Here is a 16,188-nt window from a genome sequence, read left to right as displayed (position 1 = left end):
GAACTCAAACAGATTACGTCGGTTTGTAAATGAATCATTCATCCTGATTTATAAACTGGACCAAAATTTTGTTACAAAGTACAGAGTCAAACAAAAAAAGAACAATGAATCCACAAATGGGACTGATACAGTTCTTGACTTTAGCTCACTGGCTAAAAGGGTTTTCACCCCAAATTGAAAATTCGGTCATCATTTACTCACCCCTAAAGGAACAGTTGTTTCAAACTGGTGTACATTTATTTGTTGTGTTGAACACGAAGGAATATAACCAAATAACAAAACAGTTCTTGGCCACCATTCACATTTTGGAAAAATTACAATGGTAGTCAAAAGTGCCCCAGAGCCAGAACGGTTTGCTTTTCTACATTCTTCAAAATATCTTCTTTTGTGTTCGACAGAACAAAGACATTTACAAAGCATTTTTTTCTACTATGGTAGTCAATAATGGCCAATAAATGTTTGGTTACAAGCATTCTTCCAAATATCTTTCTCTGTGTTCATTTATACACTGACCGAATTTTCAATTTTGGGTGAACTCTCCCATAAACACCGAGTGTCATTGTAAAAGGCTGCTTGAAGATTCTTCAAAATTTCTACATTTGTGTTACACAGAAATTAATAACAGGTTTTTTTTTTAATAATCTATGAGTAAATAATGATGGAAATGTCATTATGGGTAAACTACTTTATGTAATAATAATGTAAGCCTCAAAATTTAGGCTTCATTCACACTATAAACACTTTTTTGCTACACAGAATATCTGAAAAGATCAAAATGAAGGACCGGTAAGTAAACTGCATGTAAGTCACAGCACCCAAATCTAAATAGCAGAAGTTAAACACAATCCAGTCATACTAACAACACATTGTTAACAACATCAGCACGTTTTTACATATTACGTCCCTGCTGGCCATAATTGTACACACACGCAGGGTTTACACACGCAGGCATTATCCTTAAAATAAACAGAAATATCAAGTATATTATCACATCTTTTTTTCTCTCCCATCTGTCACATTCTCTCTCTCACAAAAGGCTGCATACACACATACCCATAGAAAGATATAAAAGTATATGCATGGCCTAAGGGATAGACATGATCACAGCTGCTACTGGAAACTCCCAAATCAAGTAAGCCTGCCCAGGCTTCATAGCCCTTTAATAATTAGCAGGTGTTTATCTGTGTGGGCGAGTGTGTATTTGGGCATGTGTAAAGCATAATTTCAAATGTATTGCCTTGCTGCGGTCCAATATAGAGTATAGCTGACTGTGTGCTTTCCCCTCTTGCTTTAGCTCTCTTTCTAAGTGTGTGTGGAAGCATAGCTTAAATTTAGAGGGTTTTAGCTCCACTTTCCTGCACCTTTAAGAGCGCGTGCCTGTTCTCGTTGCTGAAGGTCACTAAAACACACCAAAAGCTCTCAGCGCTGCGGTCCAATATAGCGCATGCGCACTGCCTCGGGACTCATACACTGTCAGACTGCAATATGGCGAGAATGCCTGGCAGCGGGGACCACTGCTGTAATGATAAACCGGACCCGATGTCAGGGGATCGAGAGAGAGTCGAAGGCTCGGGAGATGGAGAAGAGGAAGAGGAGGGAGAAATTCAGGAGATCCAGATTACAGGAGAAGAGGGAGAAGTGTCAGAAGAAGAAGCCGAGTTGGAGTGGGAGGAGTGCGGGGAGCCCGACAGCTGCGCTACCGTGGAAACGGGGGAAGCGGTCCTTATGCGGAATACAGACCAGCACTGCGGGGACGAGCCGGAGTCCGTGGACCCGTTTTTCGCAGCTTTAGACTCTGAAACCGAGGGAGACATGCATCGCTCCAGGCTCAGCGAGAACACGCGCTTGGCAACCCGATACGCAGTGCGAATCTTCAGGGAATACCTGACTGAGAAGGCGCAAAGTACGGACTTTGAGATCATGGATAAGCACGCGCTCTGCAAAGTGCTGCGCTCTTTCTATTCCGAGGCGCGCTCCAAAAGCGGCCAGCTGTACAGCAAGTCTTCTCTCATCAGCATCCGGAGCTCGCTCAACCGGTACCTGAACGAACCCCCCTTCTGCCGCACGCTGGACCTCACAAAGGACCCCGAGCTGCGCAGCGCCAATCTCGCGCTCGCCGCGGTCATACGCAAACTGGAAGAGCAGGGCGCCGGTCCCGTGGTGCAGAAGCAAGCCATTACGCGTTCCGACCTGAGAAAACTCTACACTTCGGCAGTGTTCAGCGCCTGCTCGCCATTCGGGCTTCTCAATAAAGTGTGGTTCGAGACTTGTATGTACTTCTGCACGAGGGGGCGGGAAAATCAGCGCGAGCTAGAGGAGGACTCTTTCGGGGTGGCCATGGATGAGGACGGAAGAAAGTTTGTCTACTTTAAAGCTCTCGGGCCGTATCACAAATCTCGTTCAGCCTCCTGGACTAAAAAAAGATCCGACACGGATGATGACAACCTTCCCCGCATGTACGAGACGGGCACGGAGTTTTGTCCGTACGCGAGCTTCGTGAAGTACCTCTCCAAACGCAATCCTCTTTGTAAGGCTTTTTTCCAGCGACCGCGGGATCACTGCGGCGAGAGCGACACGACTTGGTACGAGAATAAAGCCATCGGCAAAAACCTGCTGGGCACGAGAATGCAGATGCTCTCGCGGGCCGCCAAACTCTCAAAGACCTATACCAACCACTGCATCGGCGCCGTCTCCATAGCAACGCTCAACGGCATTGCGGGCATCGGGTCAAAGTTGGCGCCTCTCCGGGTCTCCCCGGAAACGGTCAACGGAACGTGCCATCCGCATCACTTGCAGCACGTGCTGTCCTGCGCGCAGGACTGCGAGGACGGGTCCGAGCTCAAACCGCAGAAAGTGATCAAACGCCCGCGGCCGCTGGTCTATCCGATCAACGTTTCAGGACCAGGGCCAGGGGCATCGCCAAAAAGACTTTGCGCGCGCCCTGCAGTTGAGCGCGCGGGCACTCCGACTGTCACCGCGCTGGTTACCTCTCTTTGCGAACCCAACGGAGAGATCCCTCATATGCTTCCCTCACAGGTAATAATAACCGTTTCACGTTTTTTTGCAGATCGGTATGAAATTAATTCTTTTGGGCTGGAATGAAAGACAATTGGATCATGCCAAGTATTTATGCAAATAAACTAATAAAAGGAACAACTGTAAGTTGTCATATTTGAGTCAAGTCTGTCATATTGTCATTTTTGGATAAAACATTTGTCATGAAACCTCCTTAGGGGTGCATTCTTTCAATGTTATTTTTAATAATATAATATTGTATGTGTTTTGTTTTGTTTTTGAGACAAAATACTTAGTCTCAAAGGCAAACCTGAATTATGTCACTGGTCCTCTACCACCAAACCAAGTTTCTTTGCTCATTGATATTTTTCTATTTGTTAGATTGTTTCTGTTTATTTCTCTGTTGTTTTAGATCTAGAAAAGATATTTCAGCTGTTACGTTTATAACTAAACATGTATCCATATTTCTCCTTGTGCTCTTGTCTTTAAAAGTCAGTACAATCTTTGCTTGAACACCACAGTAAAAGCAGTGGTCCCTTGGGGATGTGATTAAGATTGATATCTTCATATCTTAGTGTATTATTGTACTGTGTAAGTAGGCTACGTGAAAAAAGGCATTGAATTTTTCTTTAAGGCCTTTACCCTTAGCATGAAGGTGAGTGTGAAAAATAAAGGCATTCTTTGCCTGCGGAGGAATGAGCTAATATTGCACCTGGGCAGAGCTTCAACAAAACCAATGACTCCTAAACACCCTAAACTGAGAAGAGCTGTTTGTAGTGGGTCAAGTGTGTACTTCAGCTGCATTACTCTACATTAATGCCCAGAATCAAACAAACACAGTGCTCCAGGAAAAGCACCACAGATACCCACTCATGCGTGTTTTCTCACAAAATTATTTATCCTCAGGTGTTTACGCCTGTGCATTTTGTACACTTTCAGCTGTGCTCTTACTATAATTGCTCAAGTATTTTGTTCTGTTCTTTTTCTGTGCGTTGTAGTTAAACCCACATCATGCTTGTCAAAGTTTGTGTCTGGGGTAAAAATGCATTAGTGACCCCTACAGGGGGAATAGATTATTGAGAATACTGAAAAAATATTGTCTTCCCTCCTTCCGTAACCATTTATGTAACTATGCATTTTACACCTATCTAATGTTTGAGACATCGAAACAGTAATTTACTGCAAGTTTGTTTACGCTTCTGTTTTTGACTAGTTGGGCAAGTAATTCAGATTTTTACTGATACCAACATTTTAGTGTGCCCCACCCACCAAAATAATTTACATTTTTAGCATTTTATTTTAATGTGCCAGATTTATATTGAATTGTTAACTTAAATATGAAATAAATAATGTAATATTTAAATGCATAATTTAAATAATTTAAATAAAAATTCATTTAAAATATTAATGCCCGGTTTCACAGACAAGGCTTAAAACTAGTCCCAGACTAAAATGAAAGTTTGAGCTTTCTCAACTGAAAAAAATTGCCCTGACATATCTTAAAATATGTCATTGCCATTGTGTTGTCTCAGGATGCACACCAGTAATATTTTTATCAAGGCATTTTAATAAAAGCGACTTAAAGGGGTCATATGACACAGCTAAAACAAATATTATCGTTTGTTTTAGATGTAATGCAATGTGTATACACGATTTAAGGTTAAAAAAGTGTAATAAAAAGCTGTATTTTCCACATACCATGCATGTTTGTATCTCCTCTTTGCCCCGTCTCTCTGAAACACGCTCATCGCTCTGAAAAGCGAGGTGTGCTATGATTGGCCAGTTAACCAGTGCATAGTGATTGGTCGAATACTGCAAGCGTGTAGCTTGACGGAAATGTAACGCCTCTTACCATATTTGGAACATCATGTTCCAAAGAAATTGTACTGACAGGTACACCCACCTTACTTGAGTATACATTTGGGCGGTCTTAGTCAAATCATACCACGAACTGATGTAGATTTGTGGGGGTGTGGTTACACGAGGTGTTTCAGGCAGGTCTGGGTGAGCGTTCGCTTTTATATAGAATGCATCTTTTGTTCCAACGCTTCTAGTTGTATTTTTAAGTCAGTTCAATATACCGTAATTCATTTCAATTGACTCATAAAGCTCATTTTTATGAACTTTATTGAATTTAAGGCAGCTGAACTTGGTGAATTTTTTACAGTGCACTAATCCACAAGATAAAGGAGGTCTTGAATGTCCCAAAAATATCAATAACAAATTTTCAACCAAAGTTACTGCCTTTTGCCTTTCCATGGCAGTATTATTCTAACATAACATTAAAATGACCTTTATGACCTGTTTAAATAAACAAGCAACAATAATGTTCTCACGAAACCAAAAAACTCAAATATGCAAGTTACAGAAACAAATGTAGAGGATTATTACTCGATAACAAGACAGCTTTTGCCCAACAGGGCAAATAAAAGTTCTGTCAACTGGTGAAAATATCTCTCCAACTGACCCGTGCCAGTGATCCATCCTTGTTATTGAGCCCTGATATAATGGACTATGAAGCACACACAGACCTATATCTCACTACATCTCTTTGCATCACAAATTACAAAGTCTTAAAATCTGCTTCATATACAGCAATATTGATTACTTCTCACAATAAAATAGGTTTTATTAGGTATTAGTAAGACCTAAAATCACGTGTATCCGTATTTATGGTGCATGTAACAATCTCACACTGCCACAGTATTGTCACTTTATTACATTGTGCTAATTAACAGCACTGTTCCTATAAAACGCTGAACAGTTTTAATGCTGTTTCAATAAACCGAACTGGCTTTGCTCTTTAAAGTAACTATATCACATGACATTTACATTTTTATTGTGTTTATACACTCTGTGTATGTGCGTGTCTGTGTATACACAATATCTCTAGGTTAGCAAATATTATAATTTCTTCACTCTAAACTAGCCAGAAAAAAACAGCAACTTTCTTTTAAAGATGAGAGAGTGACTTTTTCACCTAAGTCAGTCCCCCCAAAGGCATCAGACGCAATTCAACCAGCATTAGAAAACTGCACTCGCTAAAACATTCAGTTGTGCCAGATATGTTTATCATTAGTGTTTTAATGTGTTAGCCCGAATACATGTTTACTTGCACATGATCTGTGTATTATCAAGGGTTAATGCCTGTTTTTCAGGTCGCTGTATAAGGCAGCCCGCTGAACCCATTCTCCAAGACAGCCGACTCAGATAGCTTTACTCCGCTCTGGGCGAGAAAGGCATTGATATACGTAACGTACACAAGCACGCTTATGTTACAGTTTGTGCTTTTTTCCATCTTTTAAAAAGAAAGTTTGCCTGTGGCTGTTTCATTGTGCCTCGGTAGATAGTGACCACAGCAGAGACCCGAGACAATGGAATGAGAGACTTGATGATGAGGGTGCAGCTACTGTAATAAATGTTGTTTTAATGCTGACAGTGAAGTCATCATTAGTGCTGTTATTGGTAAATGAGATTTCTTACAGTAGTGGTGTAAAAGAGTTATCGAGAGAAAAAGATCTGTGCACTTCAGCTTCTTATATTATGAGGCAAGCTAAATGCTATTGTTTTTTTTTTAAAAGGAGGAGGAGCCACCCAATATGTTCTGCCCTAATTCCCTGTTAGATTGAATTTACGTCAATGCATTGAACAAAGCTGCACATTTCAAGGCACTTCAATGGATCTCTAAGATGCTTATTTGAAGATTCTGGAGATTTTTTAGATGTTAAAATACTTTTTTGCAGCTAAGGGCACAATAATTTGAAGGAATAGTTCACCTTTAAAATGAAAATGTTGTCATCATTAACTCGCCCTGTTGTCATTTTAAACCTGTGTGATGTTGTTTCTTCTGCATAACACAAAAGAAGATATTTTGATGTAGATATAAATTGTTAGTAACCAAAAACAGTTGGTCCCCATTGACTTGTTGTGTGGACACAAAACCAATGCAAGTCAATGGGGACCAACGGTTTTCCGATACCAACATTTTTCCAAATATCTTCTTTTTTGTTCTGTAGAAGAAAGAAAGTCATTCAGGTTTAAAACGACGAGTTTTCATTTTAAAGGTGAACTATTCCTTTAAGATTAATTTGACATGAATTCATAAAAACAATTATTTACCTTCTCAATACACATTTCTGTTGTTGTAGTTGTAAAATGGTCACATTTCTTAAAAACTTTGTCTTGCTTGGTGCAAAAGATCATAGGTTCAAATTCCAGGGAAAACACATACTGATCAAATGTTTAGCTTGAATGCCATATAAGTCGCATGTTTAGTCAGATATGTTGAATATGCTTTACCAAAATGTTCAATGCATGTTTTCAGTCGGTTGTAGCATAGATATAAATAACTAGATGCCGCATTCAAGCGCTCCAGCCACGTAGACGTGTCCGCCATCTTGGAACGGTCCACTGACATCACTCACAGTTGACTAGAATGCCCCAACACTGCGCTGCAGAGCCATGGCTGTGAAAACCACGGTGATTTAAATTCACGAAAAATAGGATAACCTTTCGTTGTTGTGATGTGTTAGTGTAGCAGATATAATGTTTGAGTTTACAATAAATATGTTTTCATAATCATACACAGCCAGCTTGATTTTGAATGTTAACGGACCGGCTCGCACCGTTCCAATATGGCGGACGACCTACGTATAGCGGCTCATAGAAATAGATGCTAATGCGGCATCTAGTTATTTATATCTATGGGTTGTAGCAGTGTACAACATATTTAATCTAGGGCTGTCAAACGATTAATCGCGATTAATCGCATCCAGAATAAAAGTTTGTGTTTACATTATATATATATATATATATATATATATATATATCTGTGTACAGTGCATATTAATTTTGTATTTATAAACACAAAACATACACATACTTGTCTATATATTTAGGAAATATTTAAATGTATTAATTTATGTTGACCAATAATTTAAATTCTAAATTAACATTTATTAATTGCTATATTTTATATTTTTATAAAATAAATGCATTTATGTGTATTTGTTCATAAATACAAAATTAATTAGCACAGTATACCGACATAAATTACGTAAACACAAACTTTTATTCTGGATGTGATTAATCACGATTAATCGTTTGACAGCCCTAATTTAATCTAATTCATTTTGCTGTAATTTTTTTATTTATCATTTTAATATTTTAATGTTAAAAAAAAATAATAATTATATAACCTTGTATGTAGGGCTGTGCCGATAAACGATATCATATCGAATCGCGATAGAATGTATTTCAAAAACGATGATAAGATATTGGCATTTTGACTCGATATGGATTAATATTACAGTCTAACAGAACGCTGAAATAAACGCAACAACAGTCAGTCAGCGTGCAGCTTTTATCATGCGCGTCAAAGTACAAAGTCCATTTCATACTGCACTTGGCAAAGAAAACTCAACATGAGGAAGAAAACATGACTGGAAGCGGAAACAAAGGTGAAACTAACCTCGAGTTGTCATCACGCGGTTTATCAAGTGTCTTATTTTTTTTTCGCAATCGCCGGTTAAACAAAACAAACTTGAGGCGCAATTGCAAGCGAGTTACTTCGAAACTCAAGCACAAACGTTTTTATATCCATCGTTAACATATCTGCTAACATGAGCTGGTGCTTATGAAACAAACCAGCGCTGCCCTGTACAGATTAGAGATGTAATGAAGTGAGTTTGTGTGCACATTAAAATATTGAACCTTGTATGTAAGATGCTTGCATGATTAAAGAAATGTACTACAGTTTATGTGAGATGTCTTTTTGAAAGACTAAGGTTCACTGAATGCATTGAATAAAACCCACTACTCGAGCAAGACATTATTGCAGCGTTATGTATGTGCGCAGGTGCTGAGCCAATAGCGTTCGAATGTACCAGTAACGGAGCCCTTTCATTGGTTGAATGTACTGAATGAACACTCCCTTTACTTAACGAGTCAATTGAGTCAAATGAGATGAATGAACTGGTACAGTTGTTTATGGCCTTATATCCTCTGTGTTGCAACAGTGCATTTCATTTAATTGAATTTTAACTGGTTAAAGGTTAACTTTTGTTAATAAACTGTATTTAAAATAGATTATTTTAAATACAGTTTTTTAATTAAATATATATCGAAATAAATATCGTTATCGATCAATATAGAAAAAAACTATCCAGTTTACTTTATTGCCATATCGCCCAGCCCTACTTGTATGCATGTATACTTTTTATCTATTTTTATAGTTTTTTATTCAGTAACTACATGTTGTTTCCAAAGTCAATAAGTAATTGGGTTAAATTATCGTGATCTCAATACATAATAAATACATAATAATGATTATGATTTTTGTCATAATTGACGGCCCTAACCTTTGTTTCCTTCCATCCAATCACTACATGGGCACCTTTCTTTTTCACGTTTCAATAAATTTCTAAATGAACGAATGAAGTCCATCTAAGATTCATTTTTTATTTTTCTCAGAAATTCACTCCATTTCTCAAATTAAATGGCTTCCACCATTTTATGTTGAGTGTTTTAACCTTCCGTCATGAATAAGAATCTTGAGACTGACTTACCTCAACTACAGTGATATTTCTTCTTCCCCAGGAGAATCGCAGCAACAGTGTGGGCATGTCGACTCGGCCTCTATTGGCACATTCGCCTGCCTCGCCGCTGTGCACAGCTGGCATCCCCACACCTGCACAGCTTACGAAGACCAACGCACCAGTGCATATCGACGTAGGGGGTCACATGTATACCAGCAGCCTGGCCACATTAACCAAATACCCAGAATCCAGGTAAAATGCATGGACACAGACAAATACACCTGAACTACTGGCAGTAGTCCCTGTATTTGTGTTTTTCTTACAAAGAAAGGTGACCAAAGCAATATGTGTCTCTCCCTGTGTATGATGAACGACTGCTATCATCTCCCATTTTTCAGATATCTTACCCCATCTATTGAAACATTTTTTCCTGTTATTTTTTCCGCCACATATAATATATCTGGCAGTCTGCCTGAACTTTTTCAAACAGATGTCATACTTTCAACATGCTTGCGTGATGCGCGCTTGCTCCGTATGCCTGTGTGTGTATATGTGTGTAGCTTGTCTGTGCTCATTAGCTCACTGACCGCTATATTTCTGCAATGCCAAAGAGCATTATTGTCTTGTGGCTGCTGACTGAGTTAAACATCAGAGCACAAGCCAAAAGAAGCCCGGAGCGCTTTGAGCCAGACTAGCATCCTGTCTCACAACTGCTCACATGTCTCGCGCAGTTTTAGCTTCCCACTGCTTCTTACCATGTCATTTAAATGCACAGCATCTCGCATTATCTCACGCAAGCATCGCACGGCTTTGATCACGTCCACACACTCTCAGATCAAATGTAGCGTAACTTAGGAAACTGCTTGGGCCGGTGCTAAAATCTTCCTGTATTTTGGTCAAGTAGCGGTTTCTGAGAAAGGCGTAGGCATATCTAACACTGACAGTTGTGATCTGTTTCACCCTCGGCTACTTTATCGCAAACAACATCAATATGACACACACTCATCAGAGAGCCAGGATACAGGGCCTTGGATGATGGCATTTGTGTCGTCAGGAGCAACGATGGCTACTGCTTCCAGCTATGCCCTGTCTGATACTGATGCAGAATATCGTTTGGGCAGAATCAGTTCTGACCGAATGCACTTTCAGTGCACTTAAAATATTATCAAAAATATTTTAGATTATTTAGACTACTACAAAGGTGAAAACTAGGAGTTTGCAAAAAGCACTAAAAATAAAAAAGGAAAGTGGTAACGTACATTACAGTATGAAGAATGCTAAATATAAATAAATATATTACTAGATAGTTCATCCAAAATAAATCTTCTGTAATCATTAATTCACCCTCATTTAGTTCAAAACCTGTATATGACTCTTTCTTCTGCAGAACACAAAAGAAGATATTTTGAGAAATGTCTCTGTGGTTTTGTGTCCATACATTGGAAGTCAATGGGGGCCAATGTTGTTTGTTTACAAGCATTCCTCAAAATAAATTCTTTTGTGTTCTGTAGAAGAAAGAAAACATCATGCAGGTTTGCAAATTACACGAGGCTAAGTAAATGATGAAAGACTTTTCAATTTTGGGTGAACTATATCTGATTTAATTTATATTTTAATCCTGTGTTCGGCCAAAAGGAATTGGCCAATTATACAGGAAAGGGTCGTATGATTGACATGTATGATAACAAATTATGTTTTGTGATTACAGGAAAAATGGCCACATTAAAGAATAAATATTTTGTGATTTTTAAGGTCCTACTTTGGTTTATGGAGTGTCCAACAACAAGTTTGTGTACATAGAAGGTGTAAAAACACTATTATTTCGTAATAATAGGCAGTTATTATTACCTTACTTCTTGACTGACTCTCAAATGATTCGTTCGGCGTTTTATCTGTCTTATCCCCTCCTTTCTGTCAGCCTACTCTGGTGTAGTCTGCTGTGATTGGTCTACCGCATGCAGTGTCGCAAATGGAATGTAGGCGGGCATTACACGGAGTGACACAAATCTGAAATTAGAACGACAAAAGACTCGTTCGCGTGTCGACTCCTTTTTTCCCAAGCCAATAACTTTGTTTTTCGTTCACTTTCGGCTTTACAACTTGCAGACTGCTTACATTCACACACAGCAATATTACACACTGCATGAAATGTAATTTTAAGGACATTGTAATAGTTACTCCAAATCCAAATGCACTCAAACTTTTCAAAGATTTTATGCCGGAAACGTTGGCAATTCCATAGTTGTTCTCTGATGTGAGCAGATCCAGTTTATGTTGATGAATCATTAATGTCCTGGAGATACCAGAGTGATGGTGTTTATAGTTCACTGCTAAATGTAGCTACAATGGCATATTAATATCACATTCCATGTGAACTGGAATTATGGATTTGACAAATGAAGGGAGTTGAATTTGTGCCATTTTTGATCAAATGTGCGTGTCAAAAATGCGGATTAAACAATTTGTGTATTTTATAAAGGTTGGGAACCAAAAATGTTCCTCTTGCTCAATAAATTGAGCATTTAGTAGAACACAAAGGTCAGGGGTTCGCACAGAACACACACACTGATAAAATGTCACTTTGGATAAGACATGTTGGATAAAGATAATTACCAAATGCATAAATGTAAAATAATATTTCAATAAAAATATGCATAATGCATCTAAATAACTTAATCTGAAACCGCAAACAAAAATATCACCAAAATTGTGGTGTCAGATGGTACATGGTACAGACCATAAAATTGTACAGCTTTTATTTTGTATCTCTCTCTTACAGGATTGGCCGTTTGTTTGATGGCACAGAGCCCATCGTATTGGACAGCCTGAAGCAGCATTATTTTATAGATCGGGACGGACACATGTTCCGCTACATATTAAACTTCCTCAGGACCTCAAAACTGCTGATCCCAGATGACTTTAAAGTAAGACTTTAAAACTGCATACTTACTGGTACCAAAAAGATGTCGTCACGTTTTCGCTTCTTTGCTCAAGGAGATCATGTATTCTACAAAACATCATGTATGTCCATTTAGGGCTACTGTAGAAACAACATGGTGAATTCCATTTAAGGGGACCCGCGGTGTATGTAGATAGAAATAGCTCATTCTAAGGTAATAAAAACATAACGCTTCATTATGTGAGGTCTTTATACAACTCTGAAGACAGTTATGTACTGTATATTATATTCCATTTCTACCAATAGGTCCTTCAAATTAAACACAGCACCTTTAAAAAATATTTTGTGAAATGTTTACTTGGTTTACTTGGCAGAAAACTGTTTAAACTTTTAAAAACTTTGGGGCAGTTTCCCAGACAGCGCTTAAGCCTAGTCTTAGACTAAAATGCATGTTCTAGCAGTCTAAACTAAAAAAACTTTCACTGATATATACGTATATATATGCCATTGTTTTGTGTCAAGATGCACACCAGAATTTGTTTTCTAAGGCACGTTTATAAAAGCTACTTAAATTTCCCAATTTATCTAAGGCTTATTCTTGGATTAATGTAAGCCCTGTCTGGAAACCTCCCCTTTGACTCCTACATAACTGTTATTATGTTCCCATAAAAAACACTGTACGTTTAAGGTCTTAATAATATTGTACAAAGTGTCTTTCGGCCCTTGGTTTATATAAAAAATTGTAAATGCATTTACAGCGATCCATTTATAATGGAACCTTAACAGGCAAGATGGCTGGAGGATTTAAAGGGAATGTGAATTCTCTGTTTTTGTTCAAGCCTTAGTTTTGTTGAACTTTTTTCAGATGTGATTTTAATTTGTGGTGGGATTGTTGTTACGCAATTCCTGTGGGTGGAGTTTGTTCTAATTATACAGCGTTTTTGAATACTTAGGTTGTGATGCTTACAGTAACTTACATGTCTCATCCTCCTTCCTGGAAAAAATCAATTCATCTTCCGTATTATCTATCCTATGTATTATGCATCGATGCCAGTGGTGATATGTGCAGTTTTGGAATCTGGACACCATGAACATAGTCAATAATTCACTTAATTTTTCTTCTGTTTTTCAGTTTTTGTATACAGTAGCTTTAGCAGACTTGGAAAATAAGTAAAAAGATCTTGATGTATTTGTTAATTTATGGTTTCATTTTGGAGCCTGACAGCCTCTTGTGACTGTTGTTGTATGTCAAGTCATGGGTTTGGTACTAAAAGAATGCACATACTCATAGAAATTACAGTTTGAATAAAATTCATAGTCATAATCGTATGATTGGTCTGTGCAGGACTACTCTCTGCTGTACGAGGAGGCCCGGTATTTCCAACTGCAGCCACTGCAGACTGAGCTTGAGCGCTGGCGTTCCGAGCAGGACTCTAAGTACACATCACGCATGTGTGAGTGCGTGGTAGTGCGCGTGGCCCCCGAGCTGGGAGAGAGGATAACGCTCAGCGGCGATAAAGCCCTCATTGAGGACATCTTCCCGGAGATAGGAGACGTCATGTGCAACTCTGTGAATGCGGGCTGGAACCACGATTCCACTCATGTCATCCGATTTCCTCTTAATGGATACTGCCACCTCAACTCCGTACAGGTGCGTAACACCTCCTCACATGCACCAGATGAAAAAATCATTCACTTTTGTCTTGTTGTAGAAACTGTACACATGGGCACAATGGTGCATGATTCAATACAAAAATGAATAAAGAATATGAGCTCAGTTTTTCCTATACTGTGCTCTGTAACCATTTCATTCTGTGTGTGTGTGTGTGTCTAGAGGCTGTCTAATCCTGTTTGGTTATTAAATCTTTTGGCCCCTGGCATTCGCCGTCACACTAATGGAAGCAGGAGATTGAGAAATGTAGAGGCACAAGACTGCAAAAAAAATGGGAAGACAGAAGGTTGAAGGACAAAAGCATTATAGAAGGAAAGAGACACAGACTTGTACCTTAACTTTGACCTGTAAACTGGGGTGAGAAAAAATATGGAAAATGGTGGATGAAAGGGAGTGTAGAGAGTGAAGAGTGAAGGATGCGGTGCTGGAGAGGACCAACAGAAAGAGACGTCCTCAAGCCACAGTAATGCAATGTGATCTTATAGATCTATGAGGCGAATGTCTGCAGGACTGAAGGATCTAAGAGTGTGAACGCAGAAGACAGAAACAGATGCAACAGACAGATATCCTATTTTTCGCATTAAGTGCAAGACGTCTTGTGTTGAAAAATGCAAAATAAAAACAGCCGTTTGTAAGTATAACAGAAATGCTGTGGTATTTATTTGTGTGATGTCACTGGAATGGGAGGTAGTAGTGGACCAACATTTTTTTATATTAAAATTGAAAAGTGATGCTGATTGTCCGATATAACATGTAATTATAGTAAATAGGTGATTTTTTTTGCATGTGATAGCTTGCTGTCATTTAAACTGAACCTATTCTGTGCTGTTTCTGCAGACAGATCATTCTGTGTATCGTTGGTTCATTTGTTATAAAAGCATTAATGATCTGCTGTGTGTGGGAATGTGTTCATCAGGTTCTGGAGCGTCTGCAGCAGAGAGGTTTTGAGATTGCCGCTTCCTGTGGAGGCGGTGTGGACTCAACCCAGTTCAGCGAGTACGTACTGAGGAGAGAGGTCAAACGAAGTCACCGTGGGGTCACAACCTCCGTCATTCGAATCAAACAGGAACCACTGGATTAGTTGTCCAATCTTACAGAAAAAAATAAACTGGGTATTTTTAACTGAATATAAGGGATGTTTTCATTTTTTTGTTTTGTTTGTTATGGTCCTCAAGGACATTTCATGGGTACTGTTCGAAATAAACAGTTTTAAGAAGGAAATGTTTTGTTTAAAATTCAAATGGGATTTTCCCGAAGCTCTCTGGTGATGTCGATCTCCGAATGATTTCCTTTGTGATGGTTTGTTTTAAAACTTCAAGACTGCACCTTTGCCAGATTTGTCTTCAGGATGGCAGCTTGGAGGGGAATAAGTTGATGTTAGACTCTATACTGTATGACATCTTGTAAAGAATTTCATCAGCCATACTTATTTAATAACCTGTTTGATGAATCATTTATGTTGCTAATCTTGAAGTGTTTCTCTCATAAATATCTCATCACACCAGAGAGGAATAGCAGCTCTAGCTCCATGACACCTCTAATTAGAGAAATATATTATATAAACACAACACACACAAACAAATGATAAGCAACAGCAGTGATTTTCTATTTTGGGGAACCTTTATTTAGTTAAACACAGTCCAAATTATTCAAGTATTTCATTATAAAATAGGATATTTCTTCCTTAAAAAAAAAACTTTTTTTTAGTTTGCCATTTTAGCAAAGGGGTTCTCTAATAGCAAAAGTCAGTCAGGTCAGTTTAATTTGTGTAATGGAGAAAAAGGTTATTAAAATGTTAAGGAAAGTTGTTTTTATTAACTATAAATTGACAGGTTTAACTGGATATATACCTAAAACGGGTTCACAATCCACGAGATTAAAGTTTGAGAAGAATGTAATTTGACATTGTTAATAAAAGTTTCTAAAAATGACCTTGGCTCGTTCATTAGCATTCTTTATTATTTTTACGACCCATTAAAAGTTTTAACAAAGAACTGTATACACAGTATGATCAGAATCAATGTGCATTGATTATTTATTTAATTAAATATTATAATTATGTTCCT

At 38.4% G+C, this 16,188-nt stretch overlaps 1 protein-coding gene across 2 annotated transcripts; it reads left to right on the top strand.

Moving 5' to 3' along the window:
• The first annotated feature begins 916 nt into the window (after positions 1-916).
• Positions 917-16,043, top strand: kctd1 (potassium channel tetramerization domain containing 1). 2 transcript variants are annotated; one of them, XM_057353798.1, is made up of 5 exons: positions 917-3,036; positions 9,613-9,803; positions 12,331-12,475; positions 13,796-14,101; positions 14,285-15,156. In XM_057353798.1, the coding sequence occupies exons 1-5, from the start codon at positions 1,486-1,488 to the stop codon at positions 14,411-14,413; spliced, it is 2,322 nt and encodes a 773-aa protein (XP_057209781.1). In that variant the 5' UTR covers positions 917-1,485; the 3' UTR covers positions 14,414-15,156. The 2 variants fall into 2 exon arrangements, with proteins under 2 accessions (XP_057209781.1, XP_057209780.1); XM_057353797.1 differs by having other exon boundaries at positions 921-3,036; positions 15,039-16,043.
• The last annotated feature ends 145 nt before the right edge of the window (positions 16,044-16,188 follow it).

The sequence above is a fragment of the Triplophysa rosa genome, linkage group LG15 (genome assembly GCF_024868665.1).
Source record: "Triplophysa rosa linkage group LG15, Trosa_1v2, whole genome shotgun sequence".
NCBI classification, from domain to species: domain Eukaryota; kingdom Metazoa; phylum Chordata; class Actinopteri; order Cypriniformes; family Nemacheilidae; genus Triplophysa; species Triplophysa rosa.
Note: the sequence above shows the minus strand (reverse complement) of the source record. Positions and strands in the feature narration are given on the sequence as shown.